A 25,099-nucleotide genomic window follows, 5' to 3' on the forward strand; every position below is an offset into this window, starting at 1 on the left:
GCCACTTTCCCTCGAACATTCTTATAAACATTTGATGTTATTAATGTAAAAAATTAAGTTTAATTAAGAAATTTATCAATATTAGTTGTATATCTACTTACTTTTCGGTAGCAGAAGGAGGTTTTCCAAATGCCTGTTGAGTATAACTGTTTCGATGCTTCACCCTCGACCAGCGGCTTGGAACTGAACTACTGCGCGTGCTGGTCCTTTTCACCCGACTGAGTAATATGATTTTGTATCATTTTTGGTAACTCCGATATTCATACAAGGCTCAAAAAACTAACCTAATGTCGGAGCTATGGTATTAAATTTCCTTTCAGGAAAGAAAAACTTGAAATCTGAGTAAGTGCTACTATGTCACCTTACTTTGAACATATACGAGGTTTTCTAAATATCCAATTTCACACCTCTCTCTTATGGCAGGCTTCCATTCGACTGAGTATCATATGCTTATATTCAGTCGTCGAGTTCTCGTTTTCACTCTGGTAGAAGGACAAGATTACAAAGAAGCAATGCCTGAAGCGTAGTCATTCTTCTGTGATACCGTTTCGGGTCTGAGCGCACTTTTTGAAAAGCGTTCCCATTCACCCGCTGGTCCGATTCACCCCCCTTTCACCTAAGTTCGGAAAGTTTCCTTCTTTTTATAGGGGAATAATAATCCTTACTTAAGCCAAGCGCTACCTGCTAGCTGGGTACCCGGCTACCTGCTAGCATCCTGCGTTGTATCAGCGCTCAAAGCTTCGCCCCAAGGTCACCTCATATGCCGACAGCTGGAACCAGAAATACGTCACACGGACTTTTCCCATCATTCCTACATAGCCGTCGCGTTTTCGCGCGCTTGAATATTTTCACCTTACGTTTGTTCGCGGAAAATAGATGTCATTAAAAAATCTAAAAGCGTGAAATGCGTACTCCAGGAGTAATAATCTTTCGATGTAGGCAATAAAAAAATAATAGGAAACCACCCTATTGATGAAGAAAATATTTGATTCTATTTTCCCATACAGGAAATGACGATGTTGACCCAAAGTTCTCCGACGATTCCCTCCGTCCCTCCGTTCGGAACGACTTATCAAGTGTCAAAAGTCAAAGGGTCAACCAACGCCGAAATCTGAGGGCACCCTCAACAAATTATCATTAGCGCATCAAGGGCATGACGCATTTCTGAACGGCTTCGTGAAGGTCATTCGTTGGTACGGATTGCATGAAAGCGGGCGCTTTCCGAATCACGGTATAGTTTCACTATGGTTACCAGTCGTTTGTTGATGTGCTTACCAGCAATTATTTTGACGATATTTGCCCGCCCGGCAATCTTGACGTACACACTATGTGAGTAAAAATTTCATTTTTCATAGTTATTACGCTTATGCGAAATGTTGTGTAGGTGCTATAATTACCGTGCTAACGGTGTCGATTCCTTATTATGAAAGGAATGTGCAGTGCATATACCAAGCATGTGTATGTTCAGGGAAGCTGTGACTCAATGTAGACCATTTCCTCCTCGAAGGACGCTGATGTAATTTTTATAATATCGTCTCCGGTGTGTGTGTGAATTGATTTGTTACATTTTTGTCCGTTAAATGTCCGTACACCCAGGAAATATCTTTTGATGTAATAAGACTGTACTGCCTGCTATCAGTTGAAATATGTTTTTGATAAAAATAGTTACATTGTAGCTCGACATGAAATTTAGTGTTTTAAATGTTGACAATTGATTCCCACGTATCGTAAGTTCTGGAAAGAATTTGATTGTACTTGAATGCACTTTTATTTGTGTTATTTTCCTGTCGAAATGGACACCTACTCGCGAATATAAATTGCTTACTATTCAACTATACCGAAACTCTAGCGACGAGAGAAATTCCTGCTTCTTTGCATTGGTACGTCATCGGCAGAGATGAGTTTCACCTATGATAAGTTCAGATGGCACTGGCGTCGCCAGCTCAGCATTTTCCTCGTTAAATTAAAATCACTACAATACATTCTCTTTCGATTCAATTCTTATTTAAGTGTATTATATTCGCCTAGAAACGTCTTTCACAGCTTAAGTACGATGTTAATATATTTCTATCCTTTTTGGTACCTGCTACACACCAAATAACTGATTCTGAGGATTAATGGGATAGTATCAACGGTATTATATGTGGAAGTAAGACCCACCAAGGTCTTAGGGCAGTAGGGTTACGACAGGTTGATGCGCATAAATTAATGCCGAAGTTAAAAAGACAAGATTAATATTTATTGATAAAAGGGTAGTTTCCTTCATCAAAGAAAACGAAAGGCATTGTTATTCGTTACCCACCAAGGGCCCCCGCGCACTGGCAACTTTTTCAAAGCAACTTTTTAGTTGCTTTATGGAAGTTCAAATGAAACACACGGCATTGACTGTGGCCCCGCGAAGAAAATTTCAAAGTTTTTTACGTTTCTTTGCATTTTAATACCGGTGATTGTATAATAAACGTTATTATTCGACCTATGTTGCTTACCTCGACTATTTCGTACATGACTGGTGCTGAATCGGCTGAAAAAATCATAAAAATCACGACATTTATCGCCGAAATAGCGTAAAAAGAGGGTATGTGTTGAGGGTTGCCTACGCTTAACATAAACGGCCCTGGTGCAACCGTAGGATGTCAACCTGCATGAACAAAATTTTTTCTCTGTTCATTTGGTACGTCGGGCTACATTTTGTAATATGTCGAACTTTGACTTTCGAAAAAATTTGTTTGATGACCGCCCCTACTGTACCCAAAACATTTTGTTCCTTTGCTTATTTTTTCGCTGTCTCAAAATGAACGCAACAACACAACTTGCCTTCACGAGATCCATTGTAAACTGAGCTGAGGGGCAACTATTTAATCGCCAGTGCGCGGTAGCGAGCAACTCTTCGGTGAGTAAATTGTTTAGTTGCCGGTGATTAAAGTTGCCAGTGCGCGGGGGCCCTTAGTGAATTCATAATATACAAATTATTTCGTTTTAGAAATCCCAGTTTATACGAATGGCAATGGTCAATATTAACCTCATTTGAAAAAAGCCAGATTGGCGCCCATGCGATGCCACTCCACGTGACGTCACAGGGACCTAGTTTCTATACGAGAAGATAGGGGTTTCACATCGTCTGAGATTACCAATGCATGCATGAAGCACAGAGCTCAGGGAAACATCTCTTAATAATCACCTATTAAAACTGGCTAGGGTCGGAAAGTTTCCTTCGTTTGAAAGGGTATTAATAATCCTTATTTAAGCCAAGCGCTACCTGCTAGCATCCTGCATCGTACCAGCGCTCAGAGCCTCGCCCCAAGGTCACCTCACTTGCGGGAGCGGGAACCAGAATGATGTCGCACGAGTTTATCCCATCATTCATACTTAGCGTATACGCATTTTTGCGCGCTTGAAAATTTTTATTGCCTAAATCGAAAGATTAATATTCGTGGAGTATGTATTCCACGCTTTTAGATTTTTAAATGGCCATATCTATTTTTCCTGATTGAATGAAAAGTGCAAAATTTCATGCGCGTGAAAACGCGACGGATAAGTAGGAATTCTGGGAAAAGCGAGTGTGACGTCGTTCTGGTTCCCGCTGCCGCATGTGAGGTGACCTTGGAGCGAGGCTTTGAGCGTTGATACGACGCAGGATGCTAGCAGGTAGCAGAGTACCCTGCTAGCTGGTAGCGCTTGGCTTAAATAAGGATTATTAATACCCTATCAAACTGAAGATACTTTCCGACCATTGGCAGTTTTAATAGGAGATTATTAAGACAAGTTTCCCTGAGCTCTGTGCCTCATGCGTGTATTGGTAATCTCAGACGACGTAAAACTCCTCAGGACAACTCGTATAGAAGCTATGTCCCTGTGACGTCACGTGGAGTGGAATCGCATGGGTGCCAGTCTGGCCTTTATCAAATGAGAATAAAATTGACCATTAAAATTCGTCTAAACTGTCATTTCTAAAACAAAAAAAAATTATATTATGAATGCACTAATGGTGGGTAACGAATCGCAATCAATGCCTTTCGTTTTCTTTGATGAAGGAAACTACCCTATTATCACGAAACAGGGACTATATTCAGAGGGGCACTATATTCGGTGAAATGTGGTATAGAGTATATAGCATAAATAGAATATTGTAAGATATTTAAAATCTTGGTATGCTCCGAAAGGACACAGTTGTCTCGTAATAATGAATTATATTTTCTATTTCCACGTTGCAGATGATATAGCGAGCGATCGGGTGTGTACTCCCATGGGCAGGAGGGGTATTGTGGTAACGCTAACTGGTCCACTGCTGGTGAAGGAGAGTGGACGTCTCCTTGGCAACTGGACCGGAGATCACAACTTCTCGTGTCGATGGGAAGTGGAGGCCAGGGGCCGCGGTGTAGGCGTTGTTGCCGTCATCCAGAGACTGCGCTTGCGTGAGCAAGAAGACTGCATCGACCACGTCAGGGTGAGTGCACTGCTGGCGTTGGGTGGTGTATGAAATCACGGACAGAGTTTGTTTCCGAAACGAGTATTATACACTCCACTCCTGATTATCAGGGCGGATGATGGGGAGAGACGGCGCGCATAATCGGAAAACACGGATAATCCAAACTTTCCCTTTCACATCTTGTGATGGTCTTAATTTAATAAGAGGGATTTAGGTAAATAACCCTGCAAGAAACAGTACTCTGAACTAGCTAGTAAGCAAAATATACTAATGGTGCGTACGTCTAATGCCATTAAATGGATAGAATTCTGCTGAGGTTGAATTGCAAACATCCTTGACGGATAACCCAAACTTTCTCTATAACGTCTTGTTATGTTCATAATTTACGTAAAACAAACAATATTTTATTATTTATGCAGTTATTCTGTTATTTTAGAGTGCTTCCAGGACTCATTGAGATCTTTCTTTGCGTGTTCGTGATCTTTTTAGCGGCGATAATGTTGTTGTACTCATATTATTACGGCTCCATGTAAGGCCTGGTTTTGAAAACCTCACATCCGTGGCTTTGTGATCTCGGATACAGAAAAGTGGCTTGCACGAATGCTTTAAAACCACTGCTCAACGTCGGAAACTACATTGCCAGGCACCATGCCACGTAATAGCGTCTCGGTCAAGTCGCCCGGGTTGCAACTGCTGCGGGACGTGTTTCCATGATCACGGAGCACGGTTGCGCACTACGATGCTTGGAAAACGGGAACAAGGTGCTCCCGTGGATGCAGCTAGCGGACGATTGATTCCGTTGGACGATGGGGAATCTAACGGAAATAATAAGCCCGATACATCCTAGTGATACCGATGATTTCACTTTTTGATAAAGATCGTGGAAAATATTGAGCGAGAGTGAATATCGTGCACGGATAATCCGCAACACGGATATTCTGAAGCCGGATAATCGGGAGTCTGGTTTACTTAGGAAAACCAAAAATATTAATGTGCGGCTTCATAGCTGCATATCGGAGGCCCAGTTCCATCCTATCCTCATAGCCGACGAGCTGTCCTGGCCAAACCGCTCATGCCATGAGATGTTAGTGCCATAATAACATACGAGATATTCGAGGGGATGAAAAGCCGAGGCGTGAAATTAATTTTTTTTTAGCTGCTGATCTATCAAGATAAAATTTTTCCAGCTCTAATTTTAATTTGAGAGAAAAGTTGATATTTTCATGGAAATGCCCGTTTACGAAGGCCCAGTAAAAATTGCGTCGGGAAAAGTGATGAATAGGGTAGTTTCCTTCATCAAAGAAAACGAAAGGCATTAATTGCGATTCGTTACCCACCATTAGTGTATTCATAATACACAAATTATTTGGTTTTTAGAAATCGCAGTTTAGACGAATGGCAATGGTCAATTTTATCCTCATTTGAAAAAGCCCAGATTGGCGCCCATGCGATGCCACTCCACGTGACGTCACGGGGACCTAGTTTCTACACGAGAGGATAGGAGTTTTACATCGCCTGAGATTTACAATGCATGCATCAGGCACAGCTCAGGGAAAACCCTGGATCAGTCCATCCTTACTGCTAATTGTCCTGACTGACCCCGCGCGTTATTCTGTTGTAGTCTTATTATTCCGTTTGATGTAGCAGGCTGATTACTTGAGATGTTATGAAGCTCAATACTTTTTTTTTATAAAATTCATATTTCTTTGTAAGTACTCTGCTTACATATTGAGATAAGGATTCTATCTAGATTTCATACGTTTCATAATGTACACTGTATACATATTATATCTGTATAAAATACATTTAAATGTCCTCTTCCACGCAGATAATATCTAGATATTACACGCATTGTATCTGCTGCTATAATTTGATTTTCATATAGATTAAATTCGTTTAACTCGTCGAAAATCTGTATTTTATATATCATCAGACATATCTGATAGATGTCTGATGATCCCAGGTTACGCCGTAAGGATATTATTTGTATATTTTAAAAATTCTGGTATACATCAAGGACCATGGATCATCAGACATGCATAACATATGTATAATATACAGATTTGCAAATCTGTGTACCGACTTATTTCGAAATCTTAAAAAATATACAGATATAATCCTTTCAGGGATATTTAACTGCAAATTTAGCAATAAAAATGTATAAACCTTCATTTTCAGACAGTTTTTTTTATTTTAAACAGGTATTTTCTTAGAAATTCCCATAAAACATCATGATTAGAGATACCTGAAAATCGCACTTTCATTTTTATTTTATTTTTCAATAAGTTTATCGCATTTTGTAGCGTCTATTTTTTATTTTCATAATGAGGTAGATGATTATAAAATGTAGTAAAACAAAGTTATACGACAAAATACATAATATTTTAAATAACTACGCTGTTGAACAAAAATTAATTAAAGAATAAGATACGTAGTGGCAGAGGTGTATCTCTCCCGCGCTCACATGTAGTTCGCGGCCTCGTAGGATCCCAGCCAACTAGCAGCTGGCCAGTCGCACACATGCTTTAAGTGGTGAGTGTCGGCGGAGCATTTAAAACTGCGCTTGGAACAAAATGTACGAATTTTGCCGTCGAAAAGGCAAATTTGCGTAAAAACATCATAAAAGTCCAGTCATCGCATCTATGTCGCATTTATTTGCGCCACTGCATCCAAATCGCATTTGCGGTTTTCACGCATCTCTAAAAAAATAAGGCATTTAATGAGATAAAAGTGAAAGTAAACGAATCCAACGGTTACAGTCGAAGTTAAGATAGATACAATATGTACGCTCAATGGGTGCTTTTAGAAACGAAGGTACTATACTTATGGGAAATTAAAATAACTATATGAAATTTTGGGCAGTTACATACCTTTATGCGCGTGTAAATTATAATTGAAAGTAAGTTTTACTTAAGAAGATGTATTGTTTTAAATTCATATCGATAATTGCTGTTTTATCGCATGCTATAGGCGCAGCGAGGGGGGGAGGTTTAGGTGTAGAAACCCCCCCTCCAGAGCTCGATCCAAATCCCATCCATCCATCCATCCATCCCATTCCATCAATTTCGCATTTATTCGCGCACATCGCATCTATGAACGCATTTATCGCATTTGCGATATTCACGCATCTATAATCATGATATATAATGTAAGTTTTTTTTTCCAGTTCCAAGAGTACGGGACGTCGGACTCCACCGAGCACATTTGCGGCTCGATGCTGTTCGGCGATCCCACGAACCGAGATCTCAACTTTCCCTCCCCTACCATCCCTCCCCTCCTGTCCACCACCCCTCCCACGACACCACCATCCTCTGGCCCCTCCCACTTCATGAACATAACCAAGTGGCGCGTTCTCGCATCCCGAGGCGCCGCCATCGACCCTGAAGGCGAGCTCAAGACGTACATATACGTGGCCAACCGGGCCTTTGAGGGAGACGACACGCTCCAGATGGTCGTGGCCTACACTTCCTTCCTAGGTGAGTAAAGAGAAGTCACGATGAAAAGAAAGTACTGTAAAACCTCTACAGTGAAATGCCTGAACAAAATAACAAAATCCTACGAACTGCGAACTTCGTTCGTTAAATTGAAATTTCGTTACAATGAAATGTGCGAAAAATATCGTACGGAACTCATATGAATGAAATAACGTCAAAAAACGCATAATGAAACATCCGAAATACATATTTTGGCGCGTTCTCGCATCGCGAGGCGCCACCATCGACCCCAAAGGCGAGCTCAAGACGTACATGTACATTAGGGTGGGCCGAAAAAAGGTTTTTTTTTTCCTGATCAAATTTGCCCTGTGCGGGAAAGTTGCGAAATGATATAAGGATCTCGCACACAAAATTTTTTTCAAATCGGATAATATTAACCACTGCCGCCCGAGCTCTAAAGTTTAAAATTTTGCGAAAAATCAGGCTGATTTCAGAATCAAACGGCTATGAAGACGAATTTTATGAAAATACGGAATAATGGATAATATCAAAGAGTGGATTCATGTTTATAGTTTATGAAAATGAAATTTGAAGTTTTGTTGACAAAATCTATGGTTAAAAAAATGACTATGAATTAACAACAAAATTAGAGTATAGACCACCCGCACAACACAACTCATTTTTGCCTACATTTCTAAAACTCCATTTTCGGGGCTACATTGCAGGTAAAATAATACTTATTTCCATTGAATTTCATTTCTTATCAAATAAGTCATCATAGGGCAATAAATAATCCCACTTAAAGTAATAATAAGGTAAATTATTGGAAATTAACACCAATTCATAATGACGGATAACGTACCTGGGGAGCTATTTTCAACAAGGAATTCAGCCAAGGCTTAGAAAAAACAGAACCTGAACACCAAGCATTTCACTAAGTAGCTCTCTGCTAGTTTCGTAAAGAAACTACCCAGAACTCACCACGAGGAAGAGGCTACCATCGAGTTCCACACCCTTACCCCCCTGCCAACCTTCCGAAGGACACGATTGTGAAGACTCTTAGGTTACTCTGAGAAAATTATTCTATTCTATTATTATTATTATGATCCGTCTCTTATGCACGATAATGCCCATCCATGCCTGCGTTCTGTACTGCACACGGATTTTGATGCTAACATTATCATTTGTACCATCCTTTCAACTGCTTGTGTATGGCAGGGAAAAGGTAGGCTACTTCTAATACATATCTTTCCGGAACAAGGTCTTCCAAGTTTTTGTTTGTCTTCCTAGCTACTATTGGTGGTTGATTTACCTCAATTGGTTCACAGTCAACCAAGTCGATATAATTTTGAGCATCGAAGTTTAGAAATATTTTGTGATTTCCCGGCGAATGGACTGAGGGAAGAGTTCTCGGGATCGCCACCGGGTCAGGAACTCCATATCTGCCGACGTTTCGATGTCCGACTCAGTCATCGTCCTCAGGGCTGTGAAGTCGGACATCGAAACGTCGGCAGATATGGAGTTCCTGACCCGGTGGCGATCCCGAAAACTCTTCACTCCATCGTAGGTTAGCTTTGGAAAATTCGAATTTCCTCATTTCCTCCTGCTGAGTTTCTCTCGATTTCAATGTATTTGTGATGGCCATTGCACGAGTTTGTCTGCGTTCATCGGCTAACATTGCAAGCGAAATATTCTCTGGATGAGCAAAATTACATTTCCCTGAATCATAGAGTAGCGGCGTAATTTGATGTCTCTATCTATATATTTCATAAGAAGAATCATGTTCATAATATACTTCGGGACTTCTGTTCAATATTGTCTCAATTTTATTGAAAACCGCATTGGAGCGTAAACTTCGATAACAAATTTTGCCAGGGTCATCAGTTCTTTTGACGGTTCTGAACGATAGTTCATTGCAATGAAGCAGGCAAACAAACCAATGCAAAGGTCTTCTTAGGGCCATTTCTATTCTCTTGATTACTCCAGCATGGCTTCCGGTGTTAACCTCAGTTCCATCGCACACAATTGCTTGGAGTCCATCGATAATGATCATTTCCTCCCCTAGAAAATTCTTTATGGAATCTTAGAGGCCAATAGCTTTGCTGACACATGAGGTGACATGCCATAAGTAGCGTGAACCGGGCTCTTGAACGAGAGTTACATGCTCCTCACCTATTGTTTTTCACTTTGATTGACTATAAACGAAAGCGGAGTCTTTCCTCTCGTCGAAGTAAAGAGCTTGCAGTTTAACAGTTCCCACATTCATCCGAAGAGACGTGCGCAATCTTTCTCTTTCCCTTCTAAATTTGTTCTTGTCAACAAAAAGTGCATTGACTCCTTGGGTAACCAACCCGATATCTATTAGGTGCGCAGATGCAAGTGCTGCAGAGGTATGGTTTGACATGCAGAATTATTCACAGGATAATGCAAATCTTGGCAATTTCAAATTACTTACACTAACCTTTTTCCATTAAATACTCTCCTTCACTTGCATCACATAACTCTCCGTTCAATGTCATTTAATCACCTGAGTCTTCCGAACAGAAGTGTTATGACAAAATAGGGTGGAACATTCGGGTGTTCCTTTGGTCCTTCTAACCTGCAAAGCCTCGTCTTCCTATTTTTGGTCTCCTGCACATCGATGGCGCCTATCTTCATTTTCCTGCCAAGTCTCTGTCCTTTGGGAATTCCCATTCTAAACAAGGAATTTTCGAAAGAATATCACAAACAGAATCAGTCTCACTAAAGAAATTTACATGCCGCAACATCAAAAAGCTGACGTGCGTGACGAAGAAAGTCTTGCTTTAGATCAATGAAAGCATTTTTGTTGACAGATCGAAGAATAATGCGATTATTTCCATGATATTGAATAATTTGTAAAACAATTTGCCTATATCCAACAACTGGGATAGAGGATCTACGCCAAATGCCATCAATGGCATAAGCCACTGTCTCCGCGATTCCCGACAGAGAAATAATGGTATTTTAACTTTCTTCTTCAATGTACCGAGAGTACAAAAACACTTTCATCATCTCTTCATAAGTGGGCAAATCATTACCCATTAAATTTTCGGGTGCAGCAAATATCACACACTTCACTCCACACCTGGTACGCTTTCCCTCTATTCTAACCGTTGCGTCAATCCTCCCGTAATCCTTTGGAAGGTTGGTTGGGGGGACACGGGTGGAACTCGATGGTAGCCTCTTCCTCGTGGTGAGTTCTGGGTAGTTTCTTTACGAAACTAGCAGAGAGCTACTTAGTGAAATGCTTGGTGTTCAGGTTCTGTTTTTTCTAAGCCTTGGCTGAATTCCTTGTTGAAAATAGCTCCCCAGGTACGTTATCCGTCATTATGAATTGGTGTTAATTTCCAATAATTTACCTTATTATTACTTTAAGTGGGATTATTTATTGCCCTATGATGACTTATTTGATAATAAATGAAATTCAATGGAAATAAGTATTATTTTACCTGCAATGTAGCCCCGAAAATGGAGTTTTAGAAATGTAGGCAAAAATGAGTTGTGTTGTGCGGGTGGTCTATACTCTAATTTTGTTGTTAATTCATAGTCATTTTTTTAACCATAGATTTTGTCAACAAAACTTCAAATTTCATTTTCATAAACTATAAACATGAATCCACTCTTTGATATTATCCATTATTCCGTATTTTCATAAAATTCGTCTTCATAGCCGTTTGATTCTGAAATCAGCCTGATTTTTCGCAAAATTTTAAACTTTAGAGCTCGGGCGGCAGTGGTTAATATTATCCGATTTGAAAAAAATTTTGTGTGCGAGATCCTTATATCATTTCGCAACTTTCCCGCACAGGGCAAATTTGATCAGGAAAAAAAACCTTTTTTCGGCCCACCCTAATGTACATGGCACACCGGGCCCTCGAGGTAGACGACATCCTCCAGATGGTCGTGGCTTGCATTGCGTTCCAAGGTGAGATCGGAGAAATTTGGATTCGGTGAATTTTAGGATCACAAATTATCTATGCGTTAAATTCCTTTTGGGAAATGCTCGATTGGTAATACAGTAAAACCTCTATGTAGCGAACCTCTTTACATCCTAAACCTCCATACATCACACCACCCGTCTGATTTACATGTAAATTTATTGGCAAACCTCTTTGTAGTGAACCTCTTTATATCGTAAAACCTCCACTTATCATACCAAGAAGATACTCCCGAGACGGCCTAACTACCTCCACAAATTGTACCAAGACAACTAGAGACCATTATCACAGCCGCGATTACGTACATGGAATGGAATTTTCAGCGATAAATGTTTTACCCTTATTTTTCTTCTTATACACTGTGCTCTTTACTGTGCTGTAATTTTCACTTTAATCATTAGTTATGTACGCTCCAGATGGTCGTGGCCTAAACTTCCTACCAAGGTGAGCAAATAGAAGTAACTATGAAAAGTAAATACAGTAAAACCTCTACAGTGAAATGTCTTTATAACAAAAATCCTACGAACTGCCGAAATTTTTTCGTTAAACTGAAATTTCGTTGCATTGAAATGTGCAAAAAATATCGTATGGAACCTATATGAATGAAAGAACGTCAAATAAACACATAATGAAACATACAAAATACATATTTTGGCAAATGCAATCGAAAAAAATACTAAAAAATCGGATTATCACATTCAAAGCGGGCCCGATTTTTCAATAAAAGTCATTAAAATCGCCTGTTAAAATGAGAAAGAAAAACAAAGAGAGGTTTCCACGCCATAACTTAAGTTCAAATGCTACTATTTACAAACGGTGCACGCCGTTGGAAAGAGTGAAGCTTGCTGAAGGCCATGCACATGACCGGAAGACTCGGAAGTGGATATAAGTCACGTACGGAGGCGGAGAAAGGCCCCCTGACAAGGACCGAAGGACAAGGCACGTGAATTGGCGTGCTCCACATCTAGGCTTTGACGGGACAACGTCAATCGACGTGCTCTGCGCTGAATGTGTTAAACAGGCATTTTCATGGAAATTTCCACATAACATCATGATACAGTAAAACCTCTATGCAGTGAACCTCTTGCCATCATAAACCTCCATAGTCCATTCTACGCAAATTGCGGTTTAAATACAATGAAAGTCCAGTCATCGCAACTATGTCGCATTTATTCACGCGTGCATCGCATCTATATCGCATTTGCGATTTTCACGTATCACCATTCATAATATGTATTTGGGTTGTGATTCGCTTCCTGATGTCCTAAGTGACTGAGATATCGTCATTTAAAAGTCTAAAAGCGTGAAATACGTACTCCAGAAGTAATAATCTTTCAATGTAGGCAGTAAAAATGTAATAGGAAACCACCCTATTGTTGTGCGGTATCCGAATCAGAATCGGAATCGCTAAAATTTTGGAGTGGACCAATAACTAATAGTATTCCATTTTCAGAATGTGATGGCAGTAGTGTTCCATCTTCGCTGTTCCACTGCGGATATGGGCTGTGTATCTCGAGGCTGTTGGTCAACGATGGCGTCATCAACTGCCCGTTTGGCAATTGTTTAGACGAGGGGTCCTGCGAACAAGCCAAACAATTACATCTCACTGGTGAGTGCATTACACGGCTCTCTTCGTAGAAAGACCACAGCACTGAAATACGGCAAATAATTGTCTGTAAAAAAAGCAAGATACCCGAGTTTGAGGATCTCTAGCGTCTAAACGAAGCAATCAGTTTCAATGCGACAAAAAACATACGAAAGAGCTCTATTCGCTATGCGCTATTTTATAAGCCTATTTACCCTAGTAGCACCAAAAGGATGATATCTAGATTTAATACGTACCATAGTATACACTGTGTACATATAATATCTGTATAAAATACATGCAAATGTCCTCTACCACGCAGATCATATCTAGATATTATACGTATTGTATCTGCTGCCATAATATGGATTTTACATAGATTAAATACGTATAACTCGTCGTAAATCTGTATATTATTCATATCTTATACATGTCTGATGATCCTGGTTACGCCGTAAGGATATTATTTGTGTATTTTCAAGATTTTGGTATACATTAAGGACGATGGATCATGAGACATGTATAAAATATGTATAATATACAGATTTTCAAATCTGTAGACCGATTTATTTCGAAATCTTTTAAAAATATACAGATATAATCCTTTTGGTGCTACCTTGAGTACATATTTCACACTTTTAGATTTTTAAATGACGATATCTATTTTTCGCGATTAAATGAAAAGTGAAAATTTTCAAACGCGCGAAAACGCGACCGCTAAGTATGAATGCCGGGAAAAACTCTGTGTGACGTGGTTCTGGTTCCCGCTGCCGCAAGTGAAGTGACCTTGGGGCGAGGCTTTGAGCGCTGATATGACGCAGGATGCAAGCAGGTGGCAGAGTACCCTGCTAGCAGGTAGCACTTGGCTTAAATAAGGATTATTAGTACCTTTTCAAACGAAGGAAATTTTCCGACCTTAGCCAGTTTTAATAGGTGATCATTAAGAGATGTTTCGCTGAGCTCTGTGCCTCATGCATGAATTGGTAACCTCAGATGATGTAAAACTCCTATCTACTCGTGTAGAAACTAGGTCCCTGTGACGTCACGTGGAGTGGCATCGCATGGGCGCCAATCCGGCCCTTTTCAAATGAGGATAAAAATGGACCATTGCCATTCGTCTAAACCGTTATTTCTAAAACGAAATAATTTTTATATTATGAATACACTAATGGTGGGTAACGAATCGCAATCAATGCCGTTCGTTTTCTTTGATGAAGGAAACTACCATTTTATGCTTGCCAGATTTATATCCACGCAGGTCCATTGTCCTCCGCGACAACAATTGGGACTCGACCAATCCGGCCCCTCCTAATGCTGAGCTTCAACGGTCACTTCAAATTTTCTGTCAGTGGCCGTATAGCGAGTCGGTACCCGAAACGTCGGCGCTCTTTTATAGCCTTAACCGTGCGGTATCCCGAGAAGATTTTTTACATGCTGTTCGCCGGTAAAGAGTAAAATCATGCATGCGAAAGAAAATTTATTTCTACGTTGTATCATGTACTTTAAAAAATCTTCGGCTCGATAGTATTTCCCGTACTTAATTTTTCCTCAAAAAAAGTACCTGTTTTTTTGCGCGTAAAATCAAGTTGCCCAACTTTGAGCGCTTGGAATTCTCATAGTTTTTGTTCCTGTGACTTGCAATTTTGATGTAAAGAAGCCACATCTATTACACAACTATTCTGCAAAAAAATAGTTCAAAAAAATTCTGGCTACAATTTAGGGTGTTTCTGGCTAATTTTGAGTCACTGAATCTGAAAATGGCCTCCGTTTTTTTTTCCATCGCCCTCCATTTTTACGCAACCCCTAAATCGGGGAAAACAACCCCTTATCTAAACTTATCGCTTTTCAAGGGATTATGTAATCTGCTTCTGATTGAAAAAAACTGACGTTTTAAGGCTATCAGGGTCAAGATAGAGACAAACTTCACTGGGGTTGAAAAGATTTAGGGAGTGAAAATGGAAAAAAAACTTAAAAAAACATTAAATTAACCATTTTTCTTCGTTTTTTTAATGACATATGATATGGTAGCTAATGGAAAAGTTTTTAAAGGGATGAATACACTTCACCCCTCCTATTTTGTAAAGCCGTGTGTAGCCGTAAAGTATTTACGCCGTGACTTAGCGATGGTGAAACTGGAGAGGAAGGGAATAGCAGGAGTGTAGGCAGCAAGGGAAGTAGAAGTGGAGGCATTATAATTCATAGCCAGGCGCTCGCCTACGTAGACAAATTACCAAAATTCCTGGTTTCCTCTAATTGCTGCCGTGCGATGGGGTGATCACATGCCCATTACCTTCACGGAAGCTCAGTGTTCATGTTATCTAAACAGTCGCGCAGCGAAAATGTGGAAAAATAGTATTAAATTGTTTGATTTGCATGAATTATGAGAATTACGTGAAATATAATTGAAAGTTTGGATTATTCGTGTTTTCCGATTATTCGTGCCGCCTTTACCCCATTATTAGCTAGGATAATTAGGAGTACGCTGCACGTGAAAATTACAATACAAATTCACCAACTGTTGCTCATATTCTTCCACAGACGACTACAGGGTAGTTTATTTCATCAAAGATTACGAAAGGCATTGATTGCGATTTGTTACCTACCTTTATTGTATTCATAATGTACAAATTATTTGGTTTTAGAAAAACCAGTCTAGAAAAATGGCAATGGTCAATTTTATCCTCATTTGAAAAAGGCCAGATTGGCGCCCATGCGATACCACTCCACGTGATGTCACAGGGATCTAGTTTCTATACAACTAGATAGGAGTTTTACATTGTCTGAGATTACTAATGCATGCATGAGGCACAGAGCTCAGGGAAACATGTCACAATAATCACCTATTAAAGTTATATGGTTGGAAAGTTTTCTTCGTTTGATAGGGTATTAATAATCCTTATTTAAGCCAAGCGCTACGAGCTAGCCGGGTAGTCTGCCACCTGCTAGCAGCCTGCACCGCGGAGGCGCACCTATCCTCGCCCCAAGGTCACCTAATTTGCGGCAGCGGGAACCAGAATTACGTCAAACGGCGTTTTCCCAGCATTCATATTAGCCGTCGCGTTTTCGATTGTGCTTGAAAATTTTCACTTTTCATTTAATCGCGAAAAATAGATATCGTCATTTAAAAATCTAAAAGTGTGAAATGCGTACTCAAGGAGTAATAATCTTTCTATTTAGGCAATAAAAAATCATAGGAAACCACCCTATTGAATCCATAAATACACACGTTTGTCTTCGTAGGCAAGTTAACATCCGGTGGTAAGTACACAGACAGCACAGAATCCTCCGTATCTAATTCGTATGCAGATAGTATCCATTGACGAAAAGCGACGGAGCGGAAGTCAATGGTTACTATCTGCATACGCATTAGATACGGAGGATTCTGTGCTGTCTGCGTACCTACCACAAAATCTTCAAAAGAAAGCCATATCTCAACTATAGGGTTAATAATTACATGGAATGCGTTTTAGTTTCTCGTATTATGACTTATACACAAGTATAGCTCATACTACACACATGTTATTTTGCTTGTTTGTGTTAGAATTCTAATCTTTCCTTGTTTAAGTTCATTAATACAACCCTGCTCTCTATTCTTCTTGTTGCGACAGTATTCCCAGATGGTGGAGCCACTGGCGGAGGAGGCGTTGCTGCTAGGATTGACGATCAAGCCCCGCCACAGACCACACCAATGGCAAGACCACAGAGTCAAGGATCAAGTAATTAATCTCATTTATTCAAGTAAAGTACAGTAAAACCTCTATGTAGCGAACCTCTTTACATCGTAAACCTCCATACTTCATACGACCCCAACGGTCCCGTCAGATTTACTTGTGCATTTATGGGCAAACCTCTTTGTAGTGAACCTCTTTATATCGTAAAACCTCCACTTATCGTACCAAAGAGACACCCCCGAGACTGCCTAACTACCTCCTTAAATCGTACCGAGACAACTAGAGACCTTTAATGCAGCCGCGATTACGTACATGGAATGACATTTTCAGCGATAAACGTTTCACACTTGTTTTTCTTGTACACCTTTATTAATACGCTGCAATTTTTACTTTAACCATTAGTTGTGGCCATTTTGTTCCATATGAGAGCATACCTAACAGTATATAATAAAAAAGTATCCTTAACTATCCTAATCATTTTCAGTGACTGTTGAATTAAGAGAGATCAAATAATTTGGATAGTTAGATACCTTTTTTCTTATTTACTGTTTGGTATGCACTCATGTTGAACAAAATGGCCACAACTAATGGTTAGTCATAATAGGGTGGTGTCCTATTACATTAAAACCTCTTTACATCGTAATGGAGAGGACCGAAATTTGGGCAATTCGATGTATGGAGGTTCATTATATAGAGGTTTCAGTGATAGGCACCACTTTTACGTATCCTTCGGAAATGAACGGCAGTATACTTTTAATACAGTACAGTACAGTAATGGTCTTTTAAACTATTATATTTATGTATTCAAACAATCATGCATGGATTAGTGAACATGTGCTTATTATTTAATAATAACAGAAATATTTAATAATAACAGAAATATTTAATAATAACAGGACTATCGCATGATTTTTACCATGATTCGAGAGAAAACGATGTGATCTCTCTCAATTCAACAGTCACTTAAAATAATTTGGATAGTTAGATACCTTTTTTCTTATTTACTGTTTGGTATGCACTCATGTTGAACAAAATGGCCACAACTAATGGTTAGTCATAATAGGGTGGTGTCCCATTACATTATTACAGGGCTGGAGGCATAATGCTCAGCGACCGCTGATGCGTCCCACTGATGTTGTATAAATATTTTACTTGAATATTAATTCAAGCCCTAACATTGCATGCATGCCCATACTTATTTAGCTTCATAGAAAACGCTCGCCTTTTTCTTGGTGTCAACATTTAAGAAAGTAAATTTATACACGTACAGTTGCGGACCTCAAATCCCGAATTCTTAGACCTGGAAAATCAGGACCGTCCTCAAGGATCAGTTTGCTACATAAGCATCCACTTGCGCAGCGAGGTTAAATATTTGGGGTTAAAACCCCCCCTTAGTTCATAGAAGTTTGTAAGTTTAATCCATTTATTTAATTGGATTATTATTACTTATAGAATTTACTTATAGAATACTATTAGAAGTAAGGAAACAATTCATCAGATGCTACATATGGAGTATGTTTCTCTATGGAAGCCAGGCTTGGACGTTGACAGCAGCAGAGAAGTCAAGAGTGGAAGCATTCGAAATGTGGTGCTGCCGAAGAATGATGAAGATAAAATGGATTGACCGTGTGAGTAACCATGAAGTGCTAAGGAGAGTAGGAGAAAAGAGAAGCCTCCTAAAAACATTAAGCAGAAGAAGGGCCAACTTAGTTGGCCACATTTTGAGGCACGATGGTCTGATGAAGACAATCGTTGAAGGACAAGTGGAAGGGAAAAAGGGCAAGGGACGGCCCCGAATGAGTTATATAGGACAGGTTATAAAGGATGTAAAAGAGAATAAATATGTAGCTATGAAAAGATTAGCGGATAGGAGAGAGAAATGGAGAGCTGCGTCAAACCAATCCTAGGATTATTAACTGATGATGATGATGATGATAGAATACTGTAAGGATTTATAAAATATCCCTCAGAAAGCCGTAAAACTCACCATTTTGAACCATTTATCTGAAAAACTTTCTGGGGTAGGGCCCCCGCACCTCATATATCTATCCTGGCGGGTATTCCACACACACAGACAACCCAGTATCAGTTACGCCTAAAAACCCCGCCCGCTAACCCTTAATTCCTGGCTGCACCCCTGTAAGCATCTACGTAGATGTGTCATGAGTAGAGATACGTGAAAATCGCACTTTCATTTTTATTTTATCGCACTTTCAATAACAGTTTATCGCATTTTGTAGCGTCTATTTTCTTATATTCGTAATGAGGTAGACGACGATGAAATGTAGCAAAAGACAGTTATATGACAAAATACAGAATATTTCAAATAATTATGTTGTAGAGCAATTACAAATTAAGGAATAAGACATATAATGGTGGAGGAGTAGCTTGCCCGCGCCCAATTGTGGTTCGCGGCCACGTGTAGAGTCCCAGCCAACTAGCAGCTGGCCATTCGCTCACATGCTTTAAGCGGCGAGTGTCGGCGGAGCATTTTGCACACACGGGGACTTTTCAGGATTTCATTAGAGTGGAATCCTTGAGGTTCATGCAAATTTTCAGCTTGTTGGCAATTTGCTTGTTGACGATGCAAGGGTCAATGTCTATTTTGACCGGGCTAAATGCAGGGTCGACTAAGAATACAGCCCTAAGAATACGGGCCTAAATTTCTGCATTCTTTTTTTTTCTCACGCTAGTGAGCACAGGCAATCAGGATACATTTTCTGTGCAGCTTGCGGACTTGCGGGAGCAGTTTGCAGACATATCCCAAAAAAATACTGCAATCTTGAAGGTGAGTACCAATGCTGCTACTGCTGCAGTGGCCATCGCTTCTCTTCCCTATTATATACAGCCCTTGTGGTGACTGACTCACTGATGGATACAAATTCCCGACAACTTCCAGACGTGCAGCGAGTCCTCATTTACACATAATAAGTGGGCTCCAGCCTCCTCTATCCCACAGATATATAAACTCATTGCCTCAAACTAATTGACAACTCATAAACAGTAGGAGGAAACATCAAACCTGTGGAGTTGTCGAATTATTCTGTCTGAATAGTACGACAATGCCGCTGGTAAAGCTAAGGGTGAACAATACCATGTATTCACGATTGTAGGCAAGCTTCCTAGCCTAGCAGACGACGTAGTTAACCACTTTTCCCTTCTGCTACGCCCAAATTCTATATTTGCGCCTAATATTTTTTTTCGAGATAACTCATGCATTTGGATTCCAATTCCTGAATATTGAGCAGGAACCGAATTAGTGTTAATCATAGCTCAGCTTGTATTACCAATTTCATAACTTCGTCACGGTTATTTTCCGCTCAAGGATCGATTAATTTACCACGTATTTGTGTCACGATCGTCCCCTTAATTTTTAATAAGATGCATCTTAAACGAAAATGACAACGTTTTCCATAGTTCATAGCCTTAATCAAACCGCCATTATCTTTCACAACGTAATTTTCCTCCAGTTCCTTACGTACGCAGACTCATATGTGGGTGAAGGCAACATGGCCGCCAACAGAACGTCACGGCTTCACCATGGCCATCTTTAATACTGTATTATAATATAGGAGGCCATGCCTTCACCCCACCCCCGCCACTGCCAATCTAGTTTATATATATGTAATCTATCCAGTACTACACAATAACATTAACATATATACTTATTAAAAATTTATATTCCCCAATATTTTATTTTTAAGTTTTATTCATTTTACTCAATGGATTAGTATTGCTTATAGAATAGTGTTAGGATTAATCAAACATCTCTCATAAAGCAGTAAAACTGGTCATTTTGAACCATTAATCTCAAAAATTTTCTCGAGCAGAATTGCTTGTAGTATATAATGCATACATATATTCTGGGATCAAATATGGTATTCTATTTTGGGGGACATCTTGTCACAGTGATAGAATTTTTAAACCACAGAAAAGGGCAGTGAGAACAATTTCCAGAATCTCAAACAAAACTTCTTGCAAACCCTACTCTATCTCCTAATAAATTTAACATAATGACTCTTTCTTATATACTAATGCTCTGTGCCTCATGTATGCATTGGTAATCTCAGACGAAGTAAATATCCCATCTACCTACTCGTGTAGAAACTAAAACCAAATAATAGGGAAGTGCACTAGTGTTTCAAATGCATCAAACACATTTTTTAAATTAGAGTTCAGAATAACATAATGTCGTAAAACCACAGTTTAAATCCTAATAGTGAATACTTGATTCGAGATGACCGTCTGAAATATGGAAAAATTCAAAGGCCGCGAAAACGGGTGTCCATGTTGAATATTGGCCGTGACGTCACAAGGCAGTAGCAGAAGGCAGCTTCTACACAGTTTAGTTCTACCACTATTATTGCATAGAAAAATTACAGAATTTTAGGGTATCCGTTTTTTGCTGTCATAAAATATCTTCAGAATATATATGTGGACGCTTCTCTTTTGAGTAAACGACTTCATCATTGCGTAATATATTAATATTCATTTACGTGTCAACTTCAAGTTTGGAAAGAGTAGTACGAATAGCACATTGAATCTTTAATAAATGCATGATGGCATTTATTTTTCGCTGGTTATATTTTGGCACAATGCCGTTTATCATGCCAAAACTTTTTTGTAAGAACCGAGTCAAACTAATAAACCTATTTCAGACGTTTGCTGCAAGACTTATTCGTTGCGTATGTATTCACGCCGGCCGGAACGTTCGCCCTTCGCAACTAGAATCATGGGATGTTAGCCTTATTTTCGAGCTGGCTGGTTGTTGCAATGGTTCGCTGTCCAGGATGGGTTCAAGAAAAGGTAATCTTGGTTGGGAGAAGGAAAATTCCAACGATTTATAAATGGTATACCAAACTTTGATGTATTTATGGTTACTGAATTTTTGAATAAGGAGGACAGGTTCAACGCTCCATAGAAATGCGAGACGTTAAGGCTAACAAGGGGAGACCTCGTACCTTGCTGCATCTTTTTCAATTAGGGCGTTAGTTAGGCTGTAATTAATTAATTTTCATGCGTTACTTTTTACAAGTTATATATATAAATCCAAAATATCCACAGTCACCTAACGGGTCGGTTGGGGTAGTGGTAGCGTGCACGATTCAAAGGAAAGATCTCACCCTAAGGCTCGTCGTTCAAGACTACGTCATGGCATTATTTTTTGTTGTCTTCATTGTGATCATACGGCATCAAGTTTATCATTAATTATAATTGCAGCAATCATTGGCATGAGACAATTTTTTAATCATCATTATGGCGTTTAGGTATTTGAGCAGTGTCTTTACAAACGCAGAGATACGATGACTACAAGGGTTGGTGTGCGCTAAAATGTTAATTTTTTCTTTGCTTATACTGACCAACTTCCACATTAAAAATGAAAACCACTCTTGCAAGAGCACATACCATTAAAGGCTCGCGGCAAGCAACAATATGCGTACAGGCATGATTAATAAGAACACAAAGCGAATATAAAATGCCATATATCTCGAACACTTGTAATTCACATTACTCCAAAGGGAGTTTACTTACTCAGTACATACCTCAGTACCTTGTACTCAGTACCTACCAGTTTACCTCAGTAGCAGTGCTAAAAGAACCATTCTGAAATATAATTTCAACTAACAAATAGGATGAAATAAAAGTTGATAACCCTGGACCGGGCGCGCTGGCGTATAAAATACGTCAATCTTTGAAAACCAAGGATTTCGACATTGTACGTACATTCAGGGCTATAATGGTCTCGTGTATTCTTACAATGTACTTTGACTGCCTATATTGCGAGTTTTCAAAGTTCGAGGTATTGTAGCTAATTTTTTAGATCAGCAAGATGAACCCGTCACCAGTGGAGTACAAATTACGCCGCACGACCTGCCGTGTACCTTTATATCTGTATCACCTATAAATGTACTAATTTCAACAAATAAAGATTAACTTTAACAGAAATCGTTTGTTATCATATATGCACATATCATGGGCAAAGTACGCATTTTGCCCGGTCGTGTAAAAAAAAAAGTCGCGCTATAATTCTTTAACCAAACTACTTTCAGTTTATAAATTACGTAGGTCTACGCGGAAGATGCTATATTTTGACTCAACACTCTTTCTGATGTGACTGAGGTACCTATTAAGTAAATTATTATTATATAAATATCAATTTGATCTTACAATACCTTCAAATGATCTTCAAAACAGAATATCATCGATAGGTAAGAGTCACGAGCAGCCTTGAACCATTTATTCCGTATAGCTTGTGCTTAAGGCACGGGAATGAATATCTTCTCCAGGCTTTTGTTTCGACGTCGAGATGAAATTTGGAACAAAAAATTATTTATAATTCTATTTTGAATTCATATTTTCGGTACTAGACGACATTTTTAGGAAGCAAACTCCACCGATTCCCGGAAACTCTCGCCGCGCTAAAGAAGGCGACGGAATACAGCGATACTCCACTGGTGACTACTGCCTTGTGACGTCACATCTCAATCAAGATGGAGGCACTGTGTTTCAGCGCAACATGAAATTTTCCGACTTTCAAAACGTTTTAAAGTGCATACCCCAGATGCAGAAAATAAAAGTGACTATACTAATGTTTCTTTTTTAGGCTAAACTTTCAAATTCAGCAATAAAAAAAAATTAGTGCACTTCCCTATTCGTGTATTATGAATACACTAATGTTGAGTAAAGAATCGCAATCAATGCATTTTGTTTTCTTTGATGAAGGACACTACCCTATTTGGTTCTTGTAATGGGCTTTTACGTACAAACAAGCATTATTGATGCCATGTCATGCCATGTCGTTCTGGTTCCCGCTGTCGGCATGTGAGGTGACGTTGAGGCGAGGCTCTGAGCGCTGATACAACGCAGGATGCTAGCAGGTAGCAGAGTACCCTGCTAGCTGGTAGCGCTTGGATTAAATAAGAAATATTTATACCTTATCAAATGAAGGAAACTTTCCGACTTAGCCAGTTTTAATAAGTGATTATTAAGACATGTTTCCCTGAGCTCTGTGCCTCATGCATGCATTGGTAACCTCAGACGATGTAAAACTCCTATCTACTCGTATAGAAACTAGGTCCCTGTGACGTCACGTGGAGTGGCATCGCATGGGCGCCAATCTGGCCTTTTTCAAATGAGGATAAAATTGACCATTGCCATTCGTCTAAACTGGTATCTCTAAAACCGAATAATTTGTATATTATGAATAAACTAATGGTGGCTAACGAATCGCAATCAATGGCTTTCGTTTTCTTTGATGAAGGAGACTACCCTATTGTGATTAATTTATCATTTAAAGAAACTCTTCCTTTGCTGTCTTATGCTTCGGCAATTTTTTTCCGTTTTCCAGGAAGTGGCCGTAGTTGTCAACAAAATGGCGGATGCCTCCCTGATGCAGGCTGAAGCCGAGAGACGATCTGCTGAAAATGAGAAGGAGAGAAACGAACTGTTGAGAGAATTGATTGCGATGGCCAAGAAAACGCATTGCAAATAACTTATTGTAAATTTAATAAATTGTTAATTATGGCGAAAGAAGTTTTCGGGAAGAATAAAAGAGGCTTGTTTAACTAAGCATTGGAATTAAAATTGAGGAAGAGATTGGTGAAATGCTATGTGTGGAGTGTGTTTATATGTATGGATGAGAGACTTAGACGATGGGGAAGAGAAAAAGGGACAGGATTGGGGCGTTTGAGGCGTGGGTTTGGAGGAAGATGGAGGGAATACGGTGGACGGATAGAGTTGGGAATGAATACATGTTTAATAGGATGTATGAGGAGAGAACGTTGAAGGACAGAATAAATCAAAGGAAGGGGCAGTGGAGTTTCCTTCATCAAAGAAAACGAAAGGCATTGATTGCGATTCGTTACCCACCATTAGTGTATTCATAATACACAAATTATTTGGTTTTAGAAATACCGGTTTAGACGAATGGCAATGGTCAAATTTTATCCTCATTTGAAAAGGGCCAGATTGGCGCCCATGCGATTTCACTCCACTTGGGGTGCGGTCCAATGAATGCTACTTTC

At 39.5% G+C, this 25,099-nt stretch overlaps 1 protein-coding gene across 1 annotated transcript; it reads left to right on the forward strand.

The window, feature by feature from the left end:
- The first annotated feature begins 1,171 nt into the window (after positions 1-1,171).
- LOC124170302 lies at positions 1,172-24,685 on the forward strand. The gene is made up of 7 exons (XM_046549014.1): positions 1,172-1,329; positions 4,212-4,444; positions 7,593-7,902; positions 13,273-13,428; positions 17,013-17,120; positions 19,769-19,863; positions 24,424-24,685. Exons 1-7 carry the CDS (start codon positions 1,245-1,247, stop codon positions 24,565-24,567), a joined length of 1,131 nt encoding a protein of 376 aa, XP_046404970.1. The 5' UTR covers positions 1,172-1,244; the 3' UTR covers positions 24,568-24,685.
- Positions 24,686-25,099: the final 414 nt, after the last annotated feature.

The sequence above is a fragment of the Ischnura elegans genome, chromosome 13 (assembly GCF_921293095.1).
Source record: "Ischnura elegans chromosome 13, ioIscEleg1.1, whole genome shotgun sequence".
NCBI lineage: Eukaryota > Metazoa > Arthropoda > Insecta > Odonata > Coenagrionidae > Ischnura > Ischnura elegans.